Here is a 19,608-nt window from a genome sequence, read left to right on the forward strand (position 1 = left end):
AAGCCAGACGTAGGAGACGTTTTGTCTCTCTATATCGCTGTCTCCTCGGCAGCCGTCAGCAGTGTCTTGATCAAGGAGGACCGTGGCGAGCAGCGTCCGATTTTTTACACTAGCAGACGCATGACCGGCCCGGAGACCAGATACCCAACCCTTGAGAAGCTGGCTCTGGCCGTCGTCGACTCCGCGAGGAAATTACGACCCTACTTCCAGTCACACTCTATCGAAGTTCTGACCGACCAACCGCTCCGCACCGTCCTGCAAAATCCCAACAGAGCCGGCCGGCTGACCAAGTGGGCAATCGAACTGAGTGAACTCGACATTACGTACAAATGTCGAACAGCCGCCAAATCTCAAGTCCTCGCCGACTTCCTTGTCGAGCTCACGCCAGATCTTGCACAAGACCTCGATGTCCCGAGTCCCAATTGGATTCTTCATGTCGACGGATCATCGACGAGCAAAGGATCCGGTGCTGGAGTCCAGCTTCAATCGCCAACAGGAGAACTCATCCGCCAGTCTTTCAGCTTCGGCTTCCCGGCCTCTAACAACGAGGCAGAATATGAATCGTTGATCGCCGGTCTTCGTCTCGCCCGAGCCGTCAAAGCCAAACGCTTGAGTGCTTATTGCGACTCGCAGCTCGTCGCTAGCCAGTTTAGCGGCGACTACGATGCTCGCAATGATAGAATGGATGCGTATCTCCGAGTGGTTCAGGAGCTCGCTAGGGAATTCGATTTCTTCGAACTCACCAAGGTTCCTCGCGGAGAGAACGTTTGCGCCGATGCCTTAGCCGCACTCGGGAGCAAACTCCACGATCAGGTCAAAAGGACGATACCCATACAGCGGATCGATCGACCGAGCATCGATTCTTCCTCCGACGACAGCTCTCCCATCACCCCAATCTTTGCGACAACTCGACGATCCACCACCGATCAAACCGAAACTGAGATGCCGGATCAAGCCGACACCGAGATGACCGATCGTGACGATACCCCAGTCGATTGGCGAGCCGAGTTCCTAGATTATCTCGTACGAGAAAGACTGCCGAACGATAAGTGGGCAGCGAGACGCCTGAAGAGACGCAGCGCCCATTACGTCGTCATGAACGACGAACTCCACCGAGTGACCGCGAATAAGGTTCTCTTAAAGTGCATCCAGGGCGATGAAGTACACCGAGTAATGGCTGAAACTCACGACGGAGCAGGAGGAAACCACTCGGGAGGCCGAGCACTCGCCCTTAAGGTTCGAAGCTTGGGATTCTTTTGGCCGTCTATGAACACTGACTGCGAGGCATACGCTCGTCGGTGCGACAAATGCCAGCGTCACGCTCCGAGCATCCACAGTCCCACTGAGCTGTTGCGGACATCTGCTGCCCCTTATCCGTTCATGAGGTGGGGGATGGACATCATCGGGCCAATGCCGAACTCGCGCCAACGTCGTTTCATCCTGGTCCTCACTGATTACTTCACCAAATGGATTGAAGCCGAAGCGTTCTCTCAGGTAACGGACAAGGAAGTCCGCACCTTCGTCTGGAAGAACATCATTTGCCGTCACGGTTTGCCGTACGAGATCATAACGGACAATGGCTCTCAGTTCATGTCCGGAAACTTCAAAGAGTTCTGCAACAAGTGGAATATCCGTCTAAGCCCTTCGACTCCTCGTTACCCGCAAGGAAACGGACAGGCGGAATCTTCCAACAAGATTATCATCGATGGTATCAAGAAGCGACTCGACCTAAAGAAAGGCCATTGGGCCGACGAGCTGGACGGCGTCCTCTGGTCGCACCGAACGACTCCTCGCGGTGCGACCAAATCCACCCCTTTCTCTCTTGCTTACGGGATGGAAGCAATGGCCCCCGCCGAAGTTAACGTGACAAGCCTTCGGCGAGCCAAGATGCCGCAGTTCGTCGAGCTTAATCAAGATATGCTCCTCGATGCCCTCGATGAACTCGAGGAAAAACGAGATCAAGCGCTTCTTCGGATCCAAAATTACCAGAACCAGATCGAGAGCTACTATAATAAGAAGGTAAAAGCGCGCCCTCTCGAGCTCGGCGATCTCGTCCTCCGAAAAGTCTTCGACAACACAAAGGAGCTCAACGCTGGCAAGCTAGGGACCAATTGGGAAGGACCTTACAAGATCACCCGAGTCGTTCGACCAGGCGTCTACCGACTCGAGACTTCCCGCGGAGAGGCAGTTCCACGAGCCTGGAACTCTATGCATCTTCGCCTCTTCTACCAATAGATTCGTCTCATCTTTTTCTCCGAGCGAATGACCAACAGGTCACTGTTCGCAAAAAAAAAAAAAAAAAAAAAAAAAAAAAAAAAAAAAAAAAAAAAAAAAAAAAAAAAAAAAACCGAGTAGATGCACCTAACCGTCACTTCTACTCGTCCGAGTGAATGCGCTACTACAGCCACTTTCACTCGGTCAAACGAACTACGAAAGGCTTGATCCTCATCCGAGGTACGTAGGCATCCCTTCACAGGGTCCAGCCCCAACCAAAACAAAGTCCAAACTTTTTCACGAAAGAATGACGAACAGTCACTTTCTAGTAAACGATGCCAACCCCTTTTTCAAGCGGCGTACGAGCACTCGCCCAAAATCAATCGACTGGGTCTTGATCAGACGTCAGTCGAAGGGAATAAGAGCCTTGCGTCACCTGTGCGTCACGCATTGACCGGCTACCCGATGGAAATTCTAGACCAAGTCTAACCGAAGAACGACGGTTTGGCCGACCAACAGTTCTCTCGGTTACTGCAATGCGTCTCGGAACCTTTTTCTCGGTAATTCAATAGAACGATTAGAGATTCTCTTTGTAATCACTTGATCAACCACTTGTAAAAGTTTAGTTGAATAAAGAAGATTCGAACGAGCAACCGCCTCTAATTTCCTGTTCTATCTGAAAAAGTGGGAACTCGCTGGCAAACGCGAGTAGCCGCTCGAATCCTTTCTCGGTTAAAAACAAAAACGATTTACATATTTCTAAGTGGAAACGACTTACTGAAATATATAATAAAAATTCATAAAAGGTCTGAAGAAAAAGCAAGGCAGTAGTTCATACAACAAAAGGCCTTAGCCGAAAAAAAGAAATAGTTTAAAAGGCACAAGCGCCAAAAGTCAGATACAACAAACATCAGATACTAATCCAAGGCAGGAAGATCCTCCTCGGGATGTTCTTCGCTCGCGCCAGAGTCCGCCCCCTCGAGATGTCCTTCACTCGCGCCAGAATCCGCATCCTCGAATGACGGCGAGTCGGAGATATTGACCGGCGTGTTGGAGATCGGTTCGTCGGGAGCTGACTTGTTCGTCTCCTCAGCCACGGAAGGGTCCTTAAGGGCAACTTCTTGACCCGGGAGGACAGCATCAGGGCGAGCTGGCGACTGAACGGTGTCGAGAAGGCTCTTTGACGGCTCTTCGGATCGATCCCCTGGTGCTCTGAGGGGAGTGCGAAGCGCCTTGGCGGCCTCGGAGTCGAGCAAGTCCATGTTCGACCCAAATTTGTCGATTTTATCCATCATCTCCTGGATAACGAACCTCGACTCAAGCACGAGAGGAGATAAAGAAAGGTCCTTCTCGAGAAGATCATCTACGATCAAACGCTTCACCTCCGCATCATAATGCCTCTCTTGCCCGGCGTAGATATCAATATCTCCCTGAGAGATGTTTTTACCTGCCGCTTTCATCCCTTCGAGGCAACGTCTCATCCCCCGAGCCTGGCCGAGCATGCATCTCGCATCCTCAAAGTTATCACGACGGGACTCCCGATCCTGGATCCTCTGGAAGCGAGCGGCGGCTTTCCCATGCATCGCCGCCATTACTCGGATCCGTTCGTGAGTAACCTCATAGCGGCGCGATTCTCGGAGACGATCCATCTCCTTGGAATGCTCTAAGGCAGCAGCCGCCTTCTCCTCCTCGAGGGTCTTCTTCTCGTTTTCCAGCTTGGTTTTCTCTTTCTCGAGCGCTTTAACCAACTCCCGGGCTCGCTTCAGCTCCTTGTTCATAGCCGCCTCTTTCTGGAAGAGCTCATCCCTCATGGCCGCTTCTGCAATAACCGCTTCGTCCTTCTTCTTGAGCATGACCTCTAAGGCGACAGTCGCCTCCTTGGTGTTGCGCCGTTGCCTATCAATCACACCATAGGTCCTCTTCAGCTCCTTGTCGTATATGCGGACGACCTCGTTCCAGTCACCTTGGCTCTGCAACACATCAAAGAAAGAGTTGGGATAGGACGACCAAGTGAGAAGAAAGACGAGAAACGAATGCGATGCAGAAACTATACTTACCTTAACCGAGGAACCGGCAGCAGCGGTGTACTCGTTTTGGAAAACTAAGTCCTTGACGAGTGGGAGATGCTCCCTACTTCCCCGGACTTGGCGGACGAAACGAGCGCAATCTCTCTCGTTACAAACGAGAGGAGTGTCCCGCTTGAAAATGAAGTCCACTTTATCCGGGCAAAACCCCTGCAGGTTCTTCGGCACAGCCTTACCCTCCTGAGCCTTCGGAGAGGACCTTTTCGATCCCCGGGCATCTTCACGAACCGCCGCCTTTGGGAGGGAAACGGCAGTAGTCGGAGCCTCCACGGTTTCCTTCTCCGTATTGGGCGCTATCTCGTGCCCCGAGGGTTCGCCGGCACTCTTCTTATTATTCTTTTTCGACTTCTTCTTCACCTTAGAAGAAGTCCCCTGAAGACCACCATCGAGAGACGGATCCGGGAGAACGTCGTCTCGAGAATTGTTGCTAGGCTCCAAGGCCTGGAGCTCACCTCTCTCCACAGAGGAAGGCCGAACCTCAACGGGATCCTTGCGCGCCCGCTTCTTCTCCGATCCGGCGCCCCCACCGGTGGAAGTCTCCTCGGCTTGCTTCTCCTCGGAAGAAACGCCTCCCCTCTCCTTCCTCTTGCTCCCCGACTTTCTCACGAGCTGAGCCCCGTCCGACTCAGTCGCCCTCGGCTCCCCGGGATCAGAGGAGTTTGCGTTAGAGCTTTGGTCCGGTTCCACGAACCCGAGTTGCTTCCCAACCACCAAACTTAGATCCGGCAGTTCCCTCATAGCTCTGGCTCGGTTAATTTCAATCTGCTCGGCTTTGGTGAACAAGTTGATTCTCTTCGACTTTTTGGTGATGAGAGGAACGGTGTCCGAACGCCAAACCTCTGCAAAGACAAAAGAAAGCGACTTAGGATCCTTGAGGAAACCGAGCAAAAGAAGAGAAAGAGAAACTTACGCTGCTTGATCCGACCAATCGACCTACGAATCCTCTTGTACGAGAAGTTCTCCCAAAAATCCTGTTTCTGGGACGCGATAACCCGAGCACTCTCCAAGAAATCTTCCTCGTACTCCGCGGTATTCGAGTGAGGAACTGTCAAAACAAGAGAAAAAGAGATGGTCAGGAATCTGAAACAGTAAAAGATTAAAGAACATTCAATACCAAATTCATTGTTCCAAAGAACACGGTAACCGGTCTTCAGCGGCTCCTCGAAAGCCGAGCGATCGGACTTAACATAGAAGTACGATCGCTGCCAATCGTTCGTCTTGGTCGGATAGCCCGTTACCACATTATAGTTCGGGCGTATCTTCAGTGATAACAGGCCTCGATTAATCTTCACCGAGACCAGCTCCTCAAATGCTCGGACGCTGAGAGCAGCGCCAGCTTCCGCCCCAATCACCATCAGCGCAACTGCTAGACGCCAAGCGCCATTCAAGAATTGGCTCAAAGCGACTCCTCGGCGCATCGTGTAGGCGGTGACGAGTCGAGGAATCGGAAACCATAGTTTCGTGTCCTTTTCGAAGTACGACTCGTATACGCACTGATATCCCTTCGGGGGGGACCACGGCCTTTGGGTCTCTGACGGGATTATGAATGTAACCCCGGTCGCCTTGCCTCTCTTCAGCAGCTTCGTCACCGACTCGAATGTGGATCGCGTCGGTAAAACGTTCCTCCAGTCTTGCCCTTCAACTACAGGGGGACGAGCTCGCGACGGATCGAGTCGGCGCTGCTCCTCGAAAATATTTCCCGGGTAGAAGCAGTAGGGAGTCATCCCGTCGTCGGGAGAGCCATCGCCTCCGTCATCGTCTGCGCGAGATTGAACCATCGCTACCGAGACGAGCATACGCTGCTCTCGGGTCATGTTCTCGGTATCCATCATCGCCTCGCGATGAGCCTCCTCTACACTATCGCCGGATCCGCGAACCCTCTCCAGATCGCTATCGGGACCAGTGGTGCTCGATATCATCTTTCCCTTTTGTTCTCGAGAAAGTTGTTTGCTCGTCGACATATCGAGTAGAGGAACTAAAACAGAGAGCAAAAGCTAGAGAGATAAGGAGTAGAGAGAGAAAGTACCTGATAAACTGAGAGAAGAATGAGAGAGATCTCGAGAGAGACCTCTTATTTATAGAGAGAGTGGAGGCGCCTCCCACGAGGTGCCATCATTAGCCCTAAGCGGGCCTAATTGGGCCTGTCGGCGGGCTCGCGCGTCACACTCAGACGCGACCTTTCGGATTCCCGACCAAAACCCTAGCGACGTTTCGGCTTCTCGATCGAAAACCGGTGATGGTTCGCTGTCACATCAAAACCGGCACAATCGATTCATCGGTTTAGAGGAGTTCATCTGAGGCATCGAGCCTACGATAGGTCGGTTGTTCGTTTGTGAACATCCGGAGCTCTTTCCGCCGGCGGCTCCTCGGTTAAATCAAAGGAACCGACTATCAAACCTCCTATTCTTCGAGCCCTAACTAATTAATTCGCTGCGACCAGCTGCTCGACAACGAACTAGGGGGGGACTTACTGTTGGGGATGGATTGTCACCATCCACAAGGCCCAGCGAATAGGAGGCCCATTACTACTATTCAAAGGATGACTGGCTCGGGGATGGCTTCTGACGAGCCGTGACTCGGCTCGTGACCTCTACAGCTGAAGGACGAGAAGCCGACGGAAACGATCAGGCGGCTCGGGCCGAGCAGTCATCTCGACTGGGCCTTTAAGCCAAAAGGCCCATAACGAAGGGGACGAATTAGGTCAAAACCAACCGACCTAGGAGACTATATAAGGAGTTGAGGACAGGAAAGAAAGGTATCACCACATAGACAGACAGACTTGCGGCTAGATTAGGGTTTCTTTGATTCTCTTTGTATCTCGCCGCTCTCTTGTACTTCCGGCTAGGAGCTCACCGAGCATCGACTAGCCGGCTTTCTTACTCTTGTACCCTCGTTATTCCGACTCTAATAAAACGTCTCTGTTCACCCCACTCTTGAGTTCTTCTACTTTCTGATTAACCAAACTCACCTCAAACAATCTCTCATCAGCAAATCTTCTATAAACTGCCTTGATGCATTTTTCGTTAAAGCCTGTAAAGAAAACAAACAACAACACTTGCATTAATTTCTTGTCCATTAAGAGAAACACTGAGTAACATGCAAGTTAAGTTAAGAGGAAGTACCAGGCGAGTTGTGAGAAGTCAGAAAGTAACGAGTCTTCCCATTCCTTGAGAGGTAACAGGTGCTCTTGGCATTTGGGGATTTGAGGTAAATTTGTGGCATGTAAACACATTTGGAACACGCATAGCTTTAGTTGTGTACTTGCTTCCATCTATCTTGGCTACTTTTACATTTGGAACACGCATAGCTTCCCACCTTAAAAATGAAGATAGAAAACCGAGAGAGAACATGTATAACTGACTCGTCAGATTCAAATCTATATAACAAACCTGCTGTGATCTGTTACCGTGAATGGAGGTTGATGGGAACCCATTGATGCACAGCCAATTTTCCAAAGAGTCCACAAACACTAAGGTCAGGGCTTGCTGCAGTTATGAAACAGAATACCAATATACAATCGTCAGAAGTATGACAACAAATGCCAAAATATGAAAAAAGAGGAGTATCATTATTACCTTGCTACTTGGATGCCATTCTCTCGCTCTGAGCATGAAGCAGGTCCATGAGATGACATCTCTTGTCAGAGTCAAGGACAAACTCAACCCTTTGGACAATTAAGTCAGTACTTGAACCACGTCCAAAAAATATATAATTAGCTAGGAAGTCAGCCCGCGAGTCTCTGCATATTAGAGATATGTCGGGCTAGAAAATATGTATCTTACGGACCAAGATTGTGAAGTCCATGAAGACCCTCAAAACTAATAGAAAAGACTTTAAGAACAAGTTAATCTTAATATATTCTTAGCATATTTACTTAAGTGTTTAGAAAAATTATCATTATTTTAATGTAGACAATATATATATATATACCTTTTGTATTCTCATATTAATCATAACACAACAATATATCTATTCTATTATACTTTACATTGCACAAAAAGAAACAAATATGCAAAAAAATTAAGATTCTGCCAGAAACATTCTACTAACTAACGAGTATTATGCAGTCTTGAGCACACAAGAAACAGAATCATGAAACCTAGTAAAATCTAAAGCATCATCCATTGAAGAATTATCATTTTAGTCTTCTGACATGAATTATTTACCAACGCTCATAGCATACAGAGAACCACAAGAACTTAAATGGACGCAGATGGAAATGTATAGCAGTTAATTTGCAAGGAAGAAGTATGGAACACAGAAGAAACAGAAGCATCAAAACCTAATCAATCTAAAGCTCTCCATCACAAATAAATTTGCAAGGAACACATGAGTAGACAGACACAAATGGCAAAGAAACAGTAATCAGAAAGTTAGAAAAGTTCCAAAACAATGACAAGAAGGTGAAACAAGTAAATACCAAAGTTCCTAGCATCTCATACCCACTGTTTTTTTTTTATCACAACCTTTTTTGTTGTTGTGTTTCTTCCTTTTTTAAGAACTGCGTGCCGTTTTTTAAAAGTTGCGTGTCGGTTTTGTGGTGTCGTATTAGACTGTATGTCGGTTACTTACTAACCTTTATTCAACTAAAAAAAAATAATGTCTGGACCCATGGGTAATCGATCTAGGGAGGCAAGCGTATTTCAATAATTGTAAGCATAGTGGGTTAGCCGCTAGGCTGAAGAGAACCATCTGTCAATATTGAAAACGTGAAAATTTATTACCACTGATTCTACTTTCTCATTTGTATTCGTACAAGTGCATTCGTTACTGATCGTAATTTGTTCGTAAAGGGCTTTTCGAGTCAATGCATTGTTCGCTAACCAGGTCTGAGGTTTCTTACGTGCAATTGCTTTATCTTTTTAGTCTTCATCTTTTAGTATCTAAGTTTTTTTTTTCTGTTTATTTACTTCATTTCATTCTTTGATTTTTCTTTGTTGAAAAAGATCAACGCATTAGTAGAACAAAATATCAAAGTTGCAATGTGATTTTGATAGAAGTTTATCAATTTATAGATGAAAGCTATTATGTACAGAAAGTAATTAAAATGAAATTAAAAAATCTATTTATATTTTACTCCCAATAAAAAAACAAGAGTAAACAAATGTGTGGTCTTCCTCTGAAGCAGGGGTCTTTGCGCGTGTTGATCGCCTTACGCGTGATCGTCTCATCTCCATCCCTCCATCTTCGCCCTCAACGCCATCTCCTCTTCAAGTCTACTTCCGCCTGCCACCGCCTGTGCCATAGTTGTTTTTACTTCCCTTTGTAATTGCTTGCTCTGTTCTTTTATTATCTTCTTGCTGTAATAAGTGGATCTCCACAAACAATGTAAAAGAAAAGTCTTGCTATGAATTTTAACATTTACACCCAAAAAAAATGTGCGGTCCCTTGCGAAGCTATGATTTTTTTTGTTCTCGCTAACAAATATAAAAAAAAACTGATAGAAACTAAGAAAATAAATATTTACATTTTTATGCAAGAACCTTTGTCAGTTTGTTATTATTCTTATTGAAATTACATATATCTTTAAAATCTGGATTTGCTTTTAGTGGTCTGTTGCAAATTGGGATTTAAATATATCCAAAATTTACTACTTTTTACATTTTCATTCACAACAGTTTAAACATATCAATGTTTTGTTGTACACTTTTAGTTAATAACTAATAGTGTGGCCACGCTTCGCGCGGATTGTTTCATATTTATGTTATTGATTTTTTTTTGGTATTGATTTATTTGTTGTAAGAACTGACATCCTCGTAATTGTTTTGCAAAAATGATTTGGCTAGAAAAATATCTCCATTAGAGATGTGAATCTATGTGTATAACATGAATCATCTTTGGTGGGCGGTAATGCTGATCATTTAAAATCAATACTATTAAATTTGGAACATGTCAATTGATGTATGTATGATTCAATTATTATCATTTTTTATTTAAAGATAAAACCAAATGTACGTAAACGTTTGCTTCGCCTATTACAGTTAATATGATACATTTTCTTTTGATCGTGGATATATAATGTGCTTAGTGATCGCTATACTTTCGTTAATAATTTCCAATATAACCGTTTGATATTAATGCGGATGAGCTTACATTTATTACTTAAGATCGTCAAGCCAATATTGTTTCTGTATAATTCATTAGCTATTATTAGCCTATTAAGTCTTCATGTATCAAACAACAAAGTGTATATATGTTTAATAAAGAGTTACTTGATATATTTAATAAATATATGTATACCGGATGTTATAGAGCCAAGATGAATAAAAAATGTTTATATACATGGTATCACACCAATTAGTCTGTAACATATATAAATATATTTAAATGAAAAACATAAAATTTTATCTATTTAATTACTATTTAGTTACTAAACAAAATTATGTTGTTATTTAAAAAATAAATATAACTGTTTAAGAATAAAGCAAAATTAATATATGAAATGACTATGACACAAGTAGATAGTTATGCAACATCACAAATTCAATACAATTATAAAAACTCTTTATTAATCAATAAAAAAATATTTTACACAAATATGTTACAAAAACATAAATATGATTATAGAAAAATACACACATATACAAATTAAATTTCTACAAAAATATAAAACAAAAATATATCCGCTTTTCGAAGGACGGGTCATAATCTAGTTAGTACCTATTAAATTGATACCCAGCCCATGTTAGATCATAATTTCTCGAAATTAAGAAGTTGTGAACTATAAAATTTAGATCCATCAGATATTTCTTTTATTCCTAAAGGAACCTATCTAATTTAGTGTTGTGTATTTTAAATCCTTAAGTTGTATAAGAAAGTAATTGAAACTGAGAGAAAAAAATTCAATAAAAAAACTAAAAAATAAGGGAATCATATTAAAGATTTGTATAGTGTTTTATAAGTTTTAGCGTTATAATTTAGTCATATCTATAAGACTACTATATAAATTTGGAGTAAGGTATTTCTTTGTTTTTTTTAACTTTTACTGGATGTCTAAAATCATGCTCATAAGTATGAATTAAGAAACAAATTGAAGTATTTCAGTTTAAGAAACCGTAGAACAGAGATACATGTCTGGAGTTTTTTTTATATTCAAATATCTATTATAGCACTTCTTCTCTAGTGGTTTTCATAAAATAATGTTGATTAAGTCTAAAATTAAGTGACAAAGCATTGCAAAATCTTAGTAATAAAAAGATATTAGAACAATAATAAAGTTTGTAAGATGAAGTAAACAAACTTCGTCACTTGCTTGAATTACATTTTGTACTAAACCTAAGAGGTTTGCTCATGAGTGCTACAAAACAAAAGTTTTAATAAAAATTATTATTTTGTGAAACGTGGGATAAAATATTGTTTATTTTCGTAAGATATAAGATTTTATTCCTCTTTTTTAGAGATCATATTGTCAATGGAATTTACGGTTTAACCAAAAAAAAATGTTTCAAAAGTGTACAGGTTTAACCAAAAAAAACGTTTTTAAAAGTGTACACATCTCGAAACCTGATCTTTGGATGGGGAGATGATTCCATAGTGATTTTTTGTGAAGGTAAAAACGCTCAAGGCTTTCTTCATTTCGAAAAGTTACCTATGGGTTTTTGATAGTTAGATCCAAATAGTTACCATACACAATATGTTTCTTCCCACATGCTGATCACGTGGCACGACGATCCCACGTTTGCCTCCTCGCCTACGCTGCTTCTGCTTGTCATCTCTATGGCCTCGATGATGTTGTTGGTAATACTGAGACTCGTTGTGTGGTCAGGACGATCAAGCTTCTTCAAAACATATTCGTACTGGTACTACTGCCCATGATGATGATGATGTTCTATGTGTATCTGGTGTGTCCTAAGATGATGATTATGCGTTTTGACACCATGACGAAGTTGGTGATGGTGGTGAGGACCGATGATGGTGGTGGTAGTTTATGGCGTTTTCTCTCGTGTGTATTAATCTATGATGATGGTCTGAATCAAAATGATGTTCGTACTAATCGTATAATGGATCAAAGAGACCCTTTTGGTGCAAGATCCAGAGAAGAACAAAAGTTGTGAGATGTAAATATTAAACAAAACATTAGATAATTCGTTTTGTAACTTTAATATCAATCTGCTGTTGCAGTTTGAAACACTTACTGGTTGGGAAGAGATCGAGGAGGAGACCAAACATAACCATTCAGCTTAAGCAAACGTTTGAACACGGCAGCTGAAGTCGAAGAAACTTAAGCATTTGTTTCTGCATAGAGTATTGATTAATTCTCAAAGAAAGTCAACGGAAGAATCTAGCAAAAGTGTATAACCTGCAAGTTTCTCCGGTGAAATCAACTAAACCATTCAGGAGTTTAGTCCATATTAGCCTAATCAATTTAAAATAGATTAGTAATCTGCAGGTTTACAAACACATCAATTAATGATCTGAGAAGGACTTTCTCAATAATGGATTTAAAACTATAGAGGAACCTGATCAGTTCCATTGTCGAGTACAGTAGCTATCGTTCTGAACTGATTCTCGTCTCTGTCCACTTCGCTGAACTGAGAATAAGTATAGCTACATACACACAAAGAAAACTGAGCATATGTTATGCAAGGAATCAGAGAACTGTAAGAGAAACATTTAGATTTGTTAAAGTATAAGGACTAACAATTCAAAAAAAACTATAAGGACTAAATCACTTGTGGATATGTATTTTGCAGCATGATCCTTGGTAGAAAACAACTTACAGGATCGAGTTGTTACCTCTTTTGATTTTATAATGAAGAATTGCTCCTAAAACAATATATACACGTTTGTACCATTCCTCTAAACAATTTTGGTTCTTAAAAGATTAACTGAGAGCTAGTTTGGAACACATTAGTTTATGTACTGGTCTTACATACCTGCCGATTAAGATTTTTAACATCTTTCGTTGAATGGTCTGAGTTTCTTCGTTGTAGATGGTTTTGATGCCGGTACCTCACCAACGATGTCTGTCAAAATAACAATAACATACACTGAACCTTGAACGTCAACAACTAATATAGGATGAGAAAATAATTAGGCGTATATGAGTTGGACTACAGACCCGGCAACTCGGAGCTCGTGCTAGACAAACCCAGAGTTGTTCATCGCTGGGATCTAGCAAATTTAGAAGACAACTTCCGTCCTAACCTTGGAAGATGAAGAACTCGATTCAATGCTCGAGAGTGGGACGAGTGGGATAACCCACATAAACACACATATTTAAGAAGCACATAATGAAATCCTAAGCCGTTACAGAGAGCTCGACGGAGCCAGCATATCCGAAGAGAAAGGAAGCTCTCCTCGTTGATGTGGCTTAAATGATAAAACAAAATCTTATATCTATTGGGCCTGAACAAAAAGAATGCAAAAGATCCCAAACAGAGAACAATCTTTGAACGTAAATGAAACATAGCCAATGGAGATTTCGTACACGAAAAAGAAGAGTTAAATATCATGACATGAGGAATAATTTCGAAAGTAGAATTTAATGATGTGCCACATGTCCAATTTTAGACATATGAGAAGTGAGAAAATCCAACTTTATTGTTATAGATATATTCTAATCTAAATTTCATTTAGAGTCATCCTAAATAATTTTTTGTTTAGCTCCAGTTTAGATTGGAATAGCACTAAAGATTATTATGCCCATGACTTGATGCATTTTGCGTTAAAGCCTGCAAGACTACCTCCATTGGAGGGGTTTAATAAGGGGTTTTACAAAAAAAGACAAAAAATAAATAAATCAAAAATGAGCTAAATCAATAGAACCGGTGTTTGGTTGGAACCCCTTATTATGTGTCACTTTGGTATTGGATAATCAATTTTCCCTTGAGTCTCTCTCTCTCTTCCTCGATGTTTTTGACGGAAACAATTTCTCTCTTCCTCCTCCAATCCCAATCCCTCCATCTTCTCTCTGGCTTCTGATCTCCAGCTCCTTCTTGGTAAGTCTTCATCCCCTCCCCTCTTCGATTTCCAGTATTTGTATAAGATCGCTTCCATAGATGTTCGTTTGATTTGAGAGCGTTTGATTTCCTCGTGAAATTGCGACGGTATGATTCTGGATTTTGTTTTCATGGCAGATTCTGGATGAAATTGCGATCGACAACGTGGTTCGCGATGGCGATTATCTAATACTCATCACCGTAGCTCACGATATGCATGGAGACCGTTGGTTCCCGTACGATTCGGTTGCTCAATGCTCTTTTCTTTTGCGCCTCTTGTTTTCTTTTCACTTTGAATTTTAAAGAACGCCTCCTTCCTTTGACTTGAATTTAGCAAAAAAATCTTTGTGTTGAAAGGAACTTGACTTTACTCATGCATCGTTTGATTTATATATATCTATCAATTACATTTGATTCTGGTCTTATTAGTTATTGTCCGAGCGATTGGTTTGAGTTAAGGAATTTTCCGACAATGATCTTTCTTGTTCGTTGACTCTTGGTTTTTGTGTTGTTACGTTTCAGCTCTGATTCCGCTGAGTGAATTCTCGGAAGCGGCTGTGATGAACAAGTATGGAGTGAAGCCAGATGCTGAAACCCTTGACATTGCCAACACTGCCGCTAGGCAGAAATCTGTAAGCTATCTTCTTTCCCTTTTTTTGGATGGATGAATCTCTCTTCAAAGTAATTTTAGTAGTTTGTAAGAACAATCTAAAAACCCTGTCGTCTGCAGCTTTAAACCATTAAACTTTTCATAACATATGGAATGAGAACTTTCTTTTACAACAAGTATCTGGTGTCTGTTGAATTAAGATGAACTCTTGTTGTGAAAACATGAGCAGATTACAGTGGTGATGAAGATATATTGGGGAGATCCTCGTGAGAAGATTTGTGAAGCTGTTGAACATATCCCTCTCTCAAGCCTTGTCATCGGTAACCGAGGCCTTGGTGGCCTTAAGAGGTAAAAAAAAGATTCCTCCTCTTTCTCCAATTCTTCAACATCTCAAGATTGGTTTACACACATTAATAAGTATGTCAAAATCTTACCTTCTTATTTGCAGGATGATAATGGGAAGTGTAAGCAACCATGTTGTGAACAACGTGGCATGCCCTGTTACCGTCGTGAAGGCTCACCACTGAGCTATGTCTTGATATTGCTCGGGGAACCTGATGACCGGTGTGTATATCCTAAGATTTGTGTATCGCTCTGTATTCTTAACTCTTGTGTGACTTGTATGTTGTTTATCTTGTGCATCATTGTGCATAAATTTTTTTTTAAGAATCTCAAAGAGGTTCTTCCATTGGACCATGAAAAAATTAATTACACTTACAAGGGTTCTAAACTCTTCAAATCACAAAATTAATTACTAAATTATTCATTAGAATCTTTAATGGGTTTTTACTTTTAGTTTCTTACCGTTGGAGGTGTCTAAAGAAAACAACAACACAACACTTGCATTCATTTCTTGTCCATTAAGAGAAACACTGAGTAACATGCAAGTTAGTTAAGAGGAAGTACCAGGGGAAGTTGTGAGAAGTCAGAAAGTAACGAGTCTTCCCATTCCTTGAGAGGTATAACAGGTGCTCTGGGCATTTGGGGATTTCAGGCTCCCCTCTTTGTCTCCACAAACACAAGTCAGGGCTTGCTGCAGTTATGGACGGAATACAAGACTAGCTGAAGAAAAAAGAGGAGTATCATTATTACCTTGCTACGTGGATGCCATTCTCTCTCTGAGCATGAAGCAGGTCCATGAGATGACTTCTCTTGTCAGAGTCAAGGACAAACTCAACCCTTTGGACAATTAAGTCAGTCAGTACTTGAACCACAGCCAAAAATATATAATTTGCTAGAAAGTCAGCCCGCTAGTCTCTGGACAATAAAAAAATATGCAAAAAATTTAAGATTCTGCCAGAAACATTCTACTAACTAACGAGTATTATGCAGTCTTGAGCACACAAGAAACAGAATCATGAAACCTAGTAAAATCTAAAGCATCATCCATTGAAGAATTATCATTTTAGTCTTCTGACATGAATTTACCAACGCTCATCGCATACAGAGAACCACAAGAACTTAAATGGACGCAGATGGAAATGTATCTAGCAGTTAATTTGCAAGGAAGAAGTATGGAACACACAAGAAACAGAAGCACCAAAGCCTAATCAATCTAAAGTTCTCCATCACAGATAAATTTGCAAGGAACACATGAGTAGACAGACACAAATGGCAAAAAGAAACAGTAATCAGAAAGTTAGAAAAGTTCCAAAACAATGACAAGAAGGTGAAACAAGTAAATACCAAAGTTCCTAGCATCTTATACCCACTTTTTTTTTTTGATGACAACCATTTTTGTTGTTGTTCTGTTTCTTCTTATTTTAAGGATTGCGTGTCGTTTTTAATTATTCCGCGTTTTTTTTAAGTTGCGTGTCAGTTTTGTGGTGTCGTATTAGATTGTATGTCGGCTATTGACTAACCTTTATTCAATTAAAAATATATTAAAAAAAGTTCTTGTCCCGTGGGGCTTGGGTAATCGAACAGAGGTGGCAATTGTGTTTCAATTTCCGTAAGGATTAGTGGGTTAGCCGCTAGGCTGAGGAGAATGATCTGATAATTATTGAACAGAAAGCTAATTATTCTCTCATAATTCTACTTTCTCATTTGTATTTCTTACAAATACATTAGTTACTGATCGTGCGTAGTAAGCGTATTCAATTGCAGTGAGCTACTGTATTTGCTCATCAAGTTTGTACCTTAGGCATGAGGCATCTACCATTTTAGCTTTGAAAAAATCTAATGATCTCTTGAATCTTGTGATTGAAATGTTGTGTGTCTTTTTTTTTGTGTGTTAAAAATTGATCAGCATTCGATGAGCAATCTTGATGCATTTTGCGTTAAAGCCTGTAAACATTTTTAAACAAAACAACAACACTTGCATTCATTTCTTCCTTTTAAAGGATTGCGTGCCGTTTCTCATAATCCTCGTCTTTTAAGTTGCGTGTCGCTTTTGTGGTGTCGTGTCAGACTGTATGTCGGTTTCGTAAGAATAAAGGCTTAGAAAATACTTTTATAAATTGTCTGGTCTCGTAGGGAATCGAATACGGGAGGCTAGTGAGTTTCAAGTTTCGTAAGGATAAAGGGTTAGCCGCTAGGCTGAGGAGAATCATCTGTTGATAATTGAACATTTATTGTCCTTTGGTTCTACTTTCTTAACAATATCCTAAATCCGCACAACCATGCAGATGATTATTTTCATTTTTATACATAGTAACTATCTAGTTTACATTAGTGATATATAATTTTAATATTTACCAAATTATTAATAGTTTTATAGCATTTTCATATATAACAATTTTATAGTTTGCATGCAATAATTTATTTATTTTTGTTTCAAATTATTAGTGATATCTCTCTTATTAAAACATGAACACAAGTTAGAATATTACATTCTTTGATATTTACGATAAAATCCATTCAAATTAATATTAACTTATATATTAATTTCCTTAAAATTATACTTGTATTTTAGGTTTTGATCATACATATATCTTAATCAAATTATTTGTATGATTTAAAATATTTGATTGAATAAATGTAATTATGCTAATGACAAAAATTGGTATAATATCTATTGCATTTTCAAAATTGCACAAGATAAAAAAATACAAAAAATCACATTAATGAATAGTATATGAATATGGTTTATATAAAAATAAACTTGATTATATTTTTGTAAACGAAACAGTCATATACTTCTATTATCGAAATAAGAAATAAAACCATCTATTATATTTAATAACATTTAAAACAGCACTTAAAATAGAAACTGAATGCACTTTTAAAATAGTATCTGTAGACCTATTGTTCATATTGATAACATATTTTTTAATCATATGATACAAATATTAACAAATTTTAATTATTAGAGATCAAATATTTAATTGAAAAATATTATATAAATTTATATCACAAACTAATACAAAATTGTACATGAATTTAATATAATTACAAAATTAATTCGATACTTAAAATGTTTATTTGAAAATGTTTATTTTTGTAAAAAATAAAATATACATCTAGTCTATTATTATTAATTACGAAATTAATTAAATATTTAAAATAATTGTAAAGTGAAAAACGAATTATAACATTAATATTTTAAATAAATACTAATATATTTATATAGTAAATAAATATATTTGAAAAGATTTTATTTGGATGTAATTAAGAGAAAATTTAGGAATATCTATTTATAATTTATTAAAGAAACAAATATGTCTTTGTATATAATTAATGAATGAATGAGTTGTGATTTCTAGTAAGGATCCATTTTATTAAATATATCATGAATTCTGTTTTAATATAATAGATTATCTAAAATTTATAATGAGTCAATGTTAAAATTCTTTAAAAAAGACTTGTATTAAATAATGAGTATCTTATCAGATACCCGGTTCCATTAAGATTTATATTATAAAATTTCCTTCCCAACTCCATCAAATAAATTAATATAGAATGTAGATTGATCGTTTTTTCACTTCATAACTTGAACAACTTTTTATAGAAAATATTAATATACGTAGTCCGATGATTTCATACTCTTTTGTGTTTGCTTTTATAGGTTAGAATTAAATTTCCAATATGCTGTTGGTTTTTTTTCTTTTTTTTGAATAGTTGTATTTAGTTATGCTAATAAACTTAAAACCATTTACCCATGTCACGTACTATACTAAAAGGGGCTGAAGAAATTCTCTCACCTATAAATTTTCTGCGCGTAGCCGAGGACAATAGTTCTAGTATAAGGAAAGAAAGAAAGAAGCTGAGAACCGCGGTGGATATAGATGACATTAAAAGGAAAGTAATGATCATGAAGCGTATGCTAATAAACTAAAATCATCCAGACATATCCACCCTGAAAGAGAGTTACGAGGATGATAAAGCTGTGCATTTGGTTATGGAGCTTTCCGATAGGATTGTGGCTAGAAGACACTACACGGAGATAGCTCCAGCTTTGGTTAATAATTAAGATAAATCTTGGAAGTTGTTCAGACTCGTGCCGTTTTTGATGGTGTTGTTCTGTGTCATTGCTTGGAAGGCAATCGAAGTTAAATTCTGAAGACATTATTGATCTTTGACATTTGCTTGGAAGGCACTCAAAGTGCAAAATTCTTGGAGATCATGAGCTTTTGTGATTCTCATAGGCAGGGGGGATATGATTCTAGAAGATGCTGAGAGTGATGTGTTTTGTTTCCATGGTGTGTTGCAGATGTGCCATGAGCATGGGGAAATTAATGCATAGAGACCTAAACCTGAGAGCTTCTTGTTAGCAAACAATTAAAAAGGAAAACTACACATTTGAAAGCGATTGATTTTG

General features: G+C 39.9%; 2 protein-coding genes across 2 annotated transcripts; one reads left to right on the forward strand and one right to left on the reverse strand.

Annotated features, from left to right (window-relative positions):
• Positions 1 to 2,298: 2,298 nt before the first annotated feature.
• On the reverse strand, positions 2,299 to 6,217 carry LOC130511361 (meiosis-specific protein ASY2-like). Its single transcript, XM_057008309.1, has 2 exons — positions 5,209 to 6,217; positions 2,299 to 5,137 (listed from the first exon to the last, which is right to left on the reverse strand). Exons 1-2 carry the CDS (start codon positions 6,215 to 6,217, stop codon positions 3,132 to 3,134), a joined length of 3,015 nt encoding a protein of 1,004 aa, XP_056864289.1. The 3' UTR covers positions 2,299 to 3,131.
• Positions 6,218 to 14,090: 7,873 nt separating this feature from the next.
• LOC108853657 (uncharacterized) lies at positions 14,091 to 15,581 on the forward strand. The gene is made up of 5 exons (XM_018627070.2): positions 14,091 to 14,239; positions 14,378 to 14,475; positions 14,762 to 14,871; positions 15,079 to 15,197; positions 15,298 to 15,581. The coding sequence occupies exons 2-5, from the start codon at positions 14,457 to 14,459 to the stop codon at positions 15,374 to 15,376; spliced, it is 327 nt and encodes a 108-aa protein (XP_018482572.1). The 5' UTR covers positions 14,091 to 14,239; positions 14,378 to 14,456; the 3' UTR covers positions 15,377 to 15,581.
• The last annotated feature ends 4,027 nt before the right edge of the window (positions 15,582 to 19,608 follow it).

This window comes from Raphanus sativus, chromosome 4 (genome assembly GCF_000801105.2).
Source record: "Raphanus sativus cultivar WK10039 chromosome 4, ASM80110v3, whole genome shotgun sequence".
Taxonomy (NCBI): Eukaryota; Viridiplantae; Streptophyta; class Magnoliopsida; order Brassicales; family Brassicaceae; genus Raphanus; species Raphanus sativus.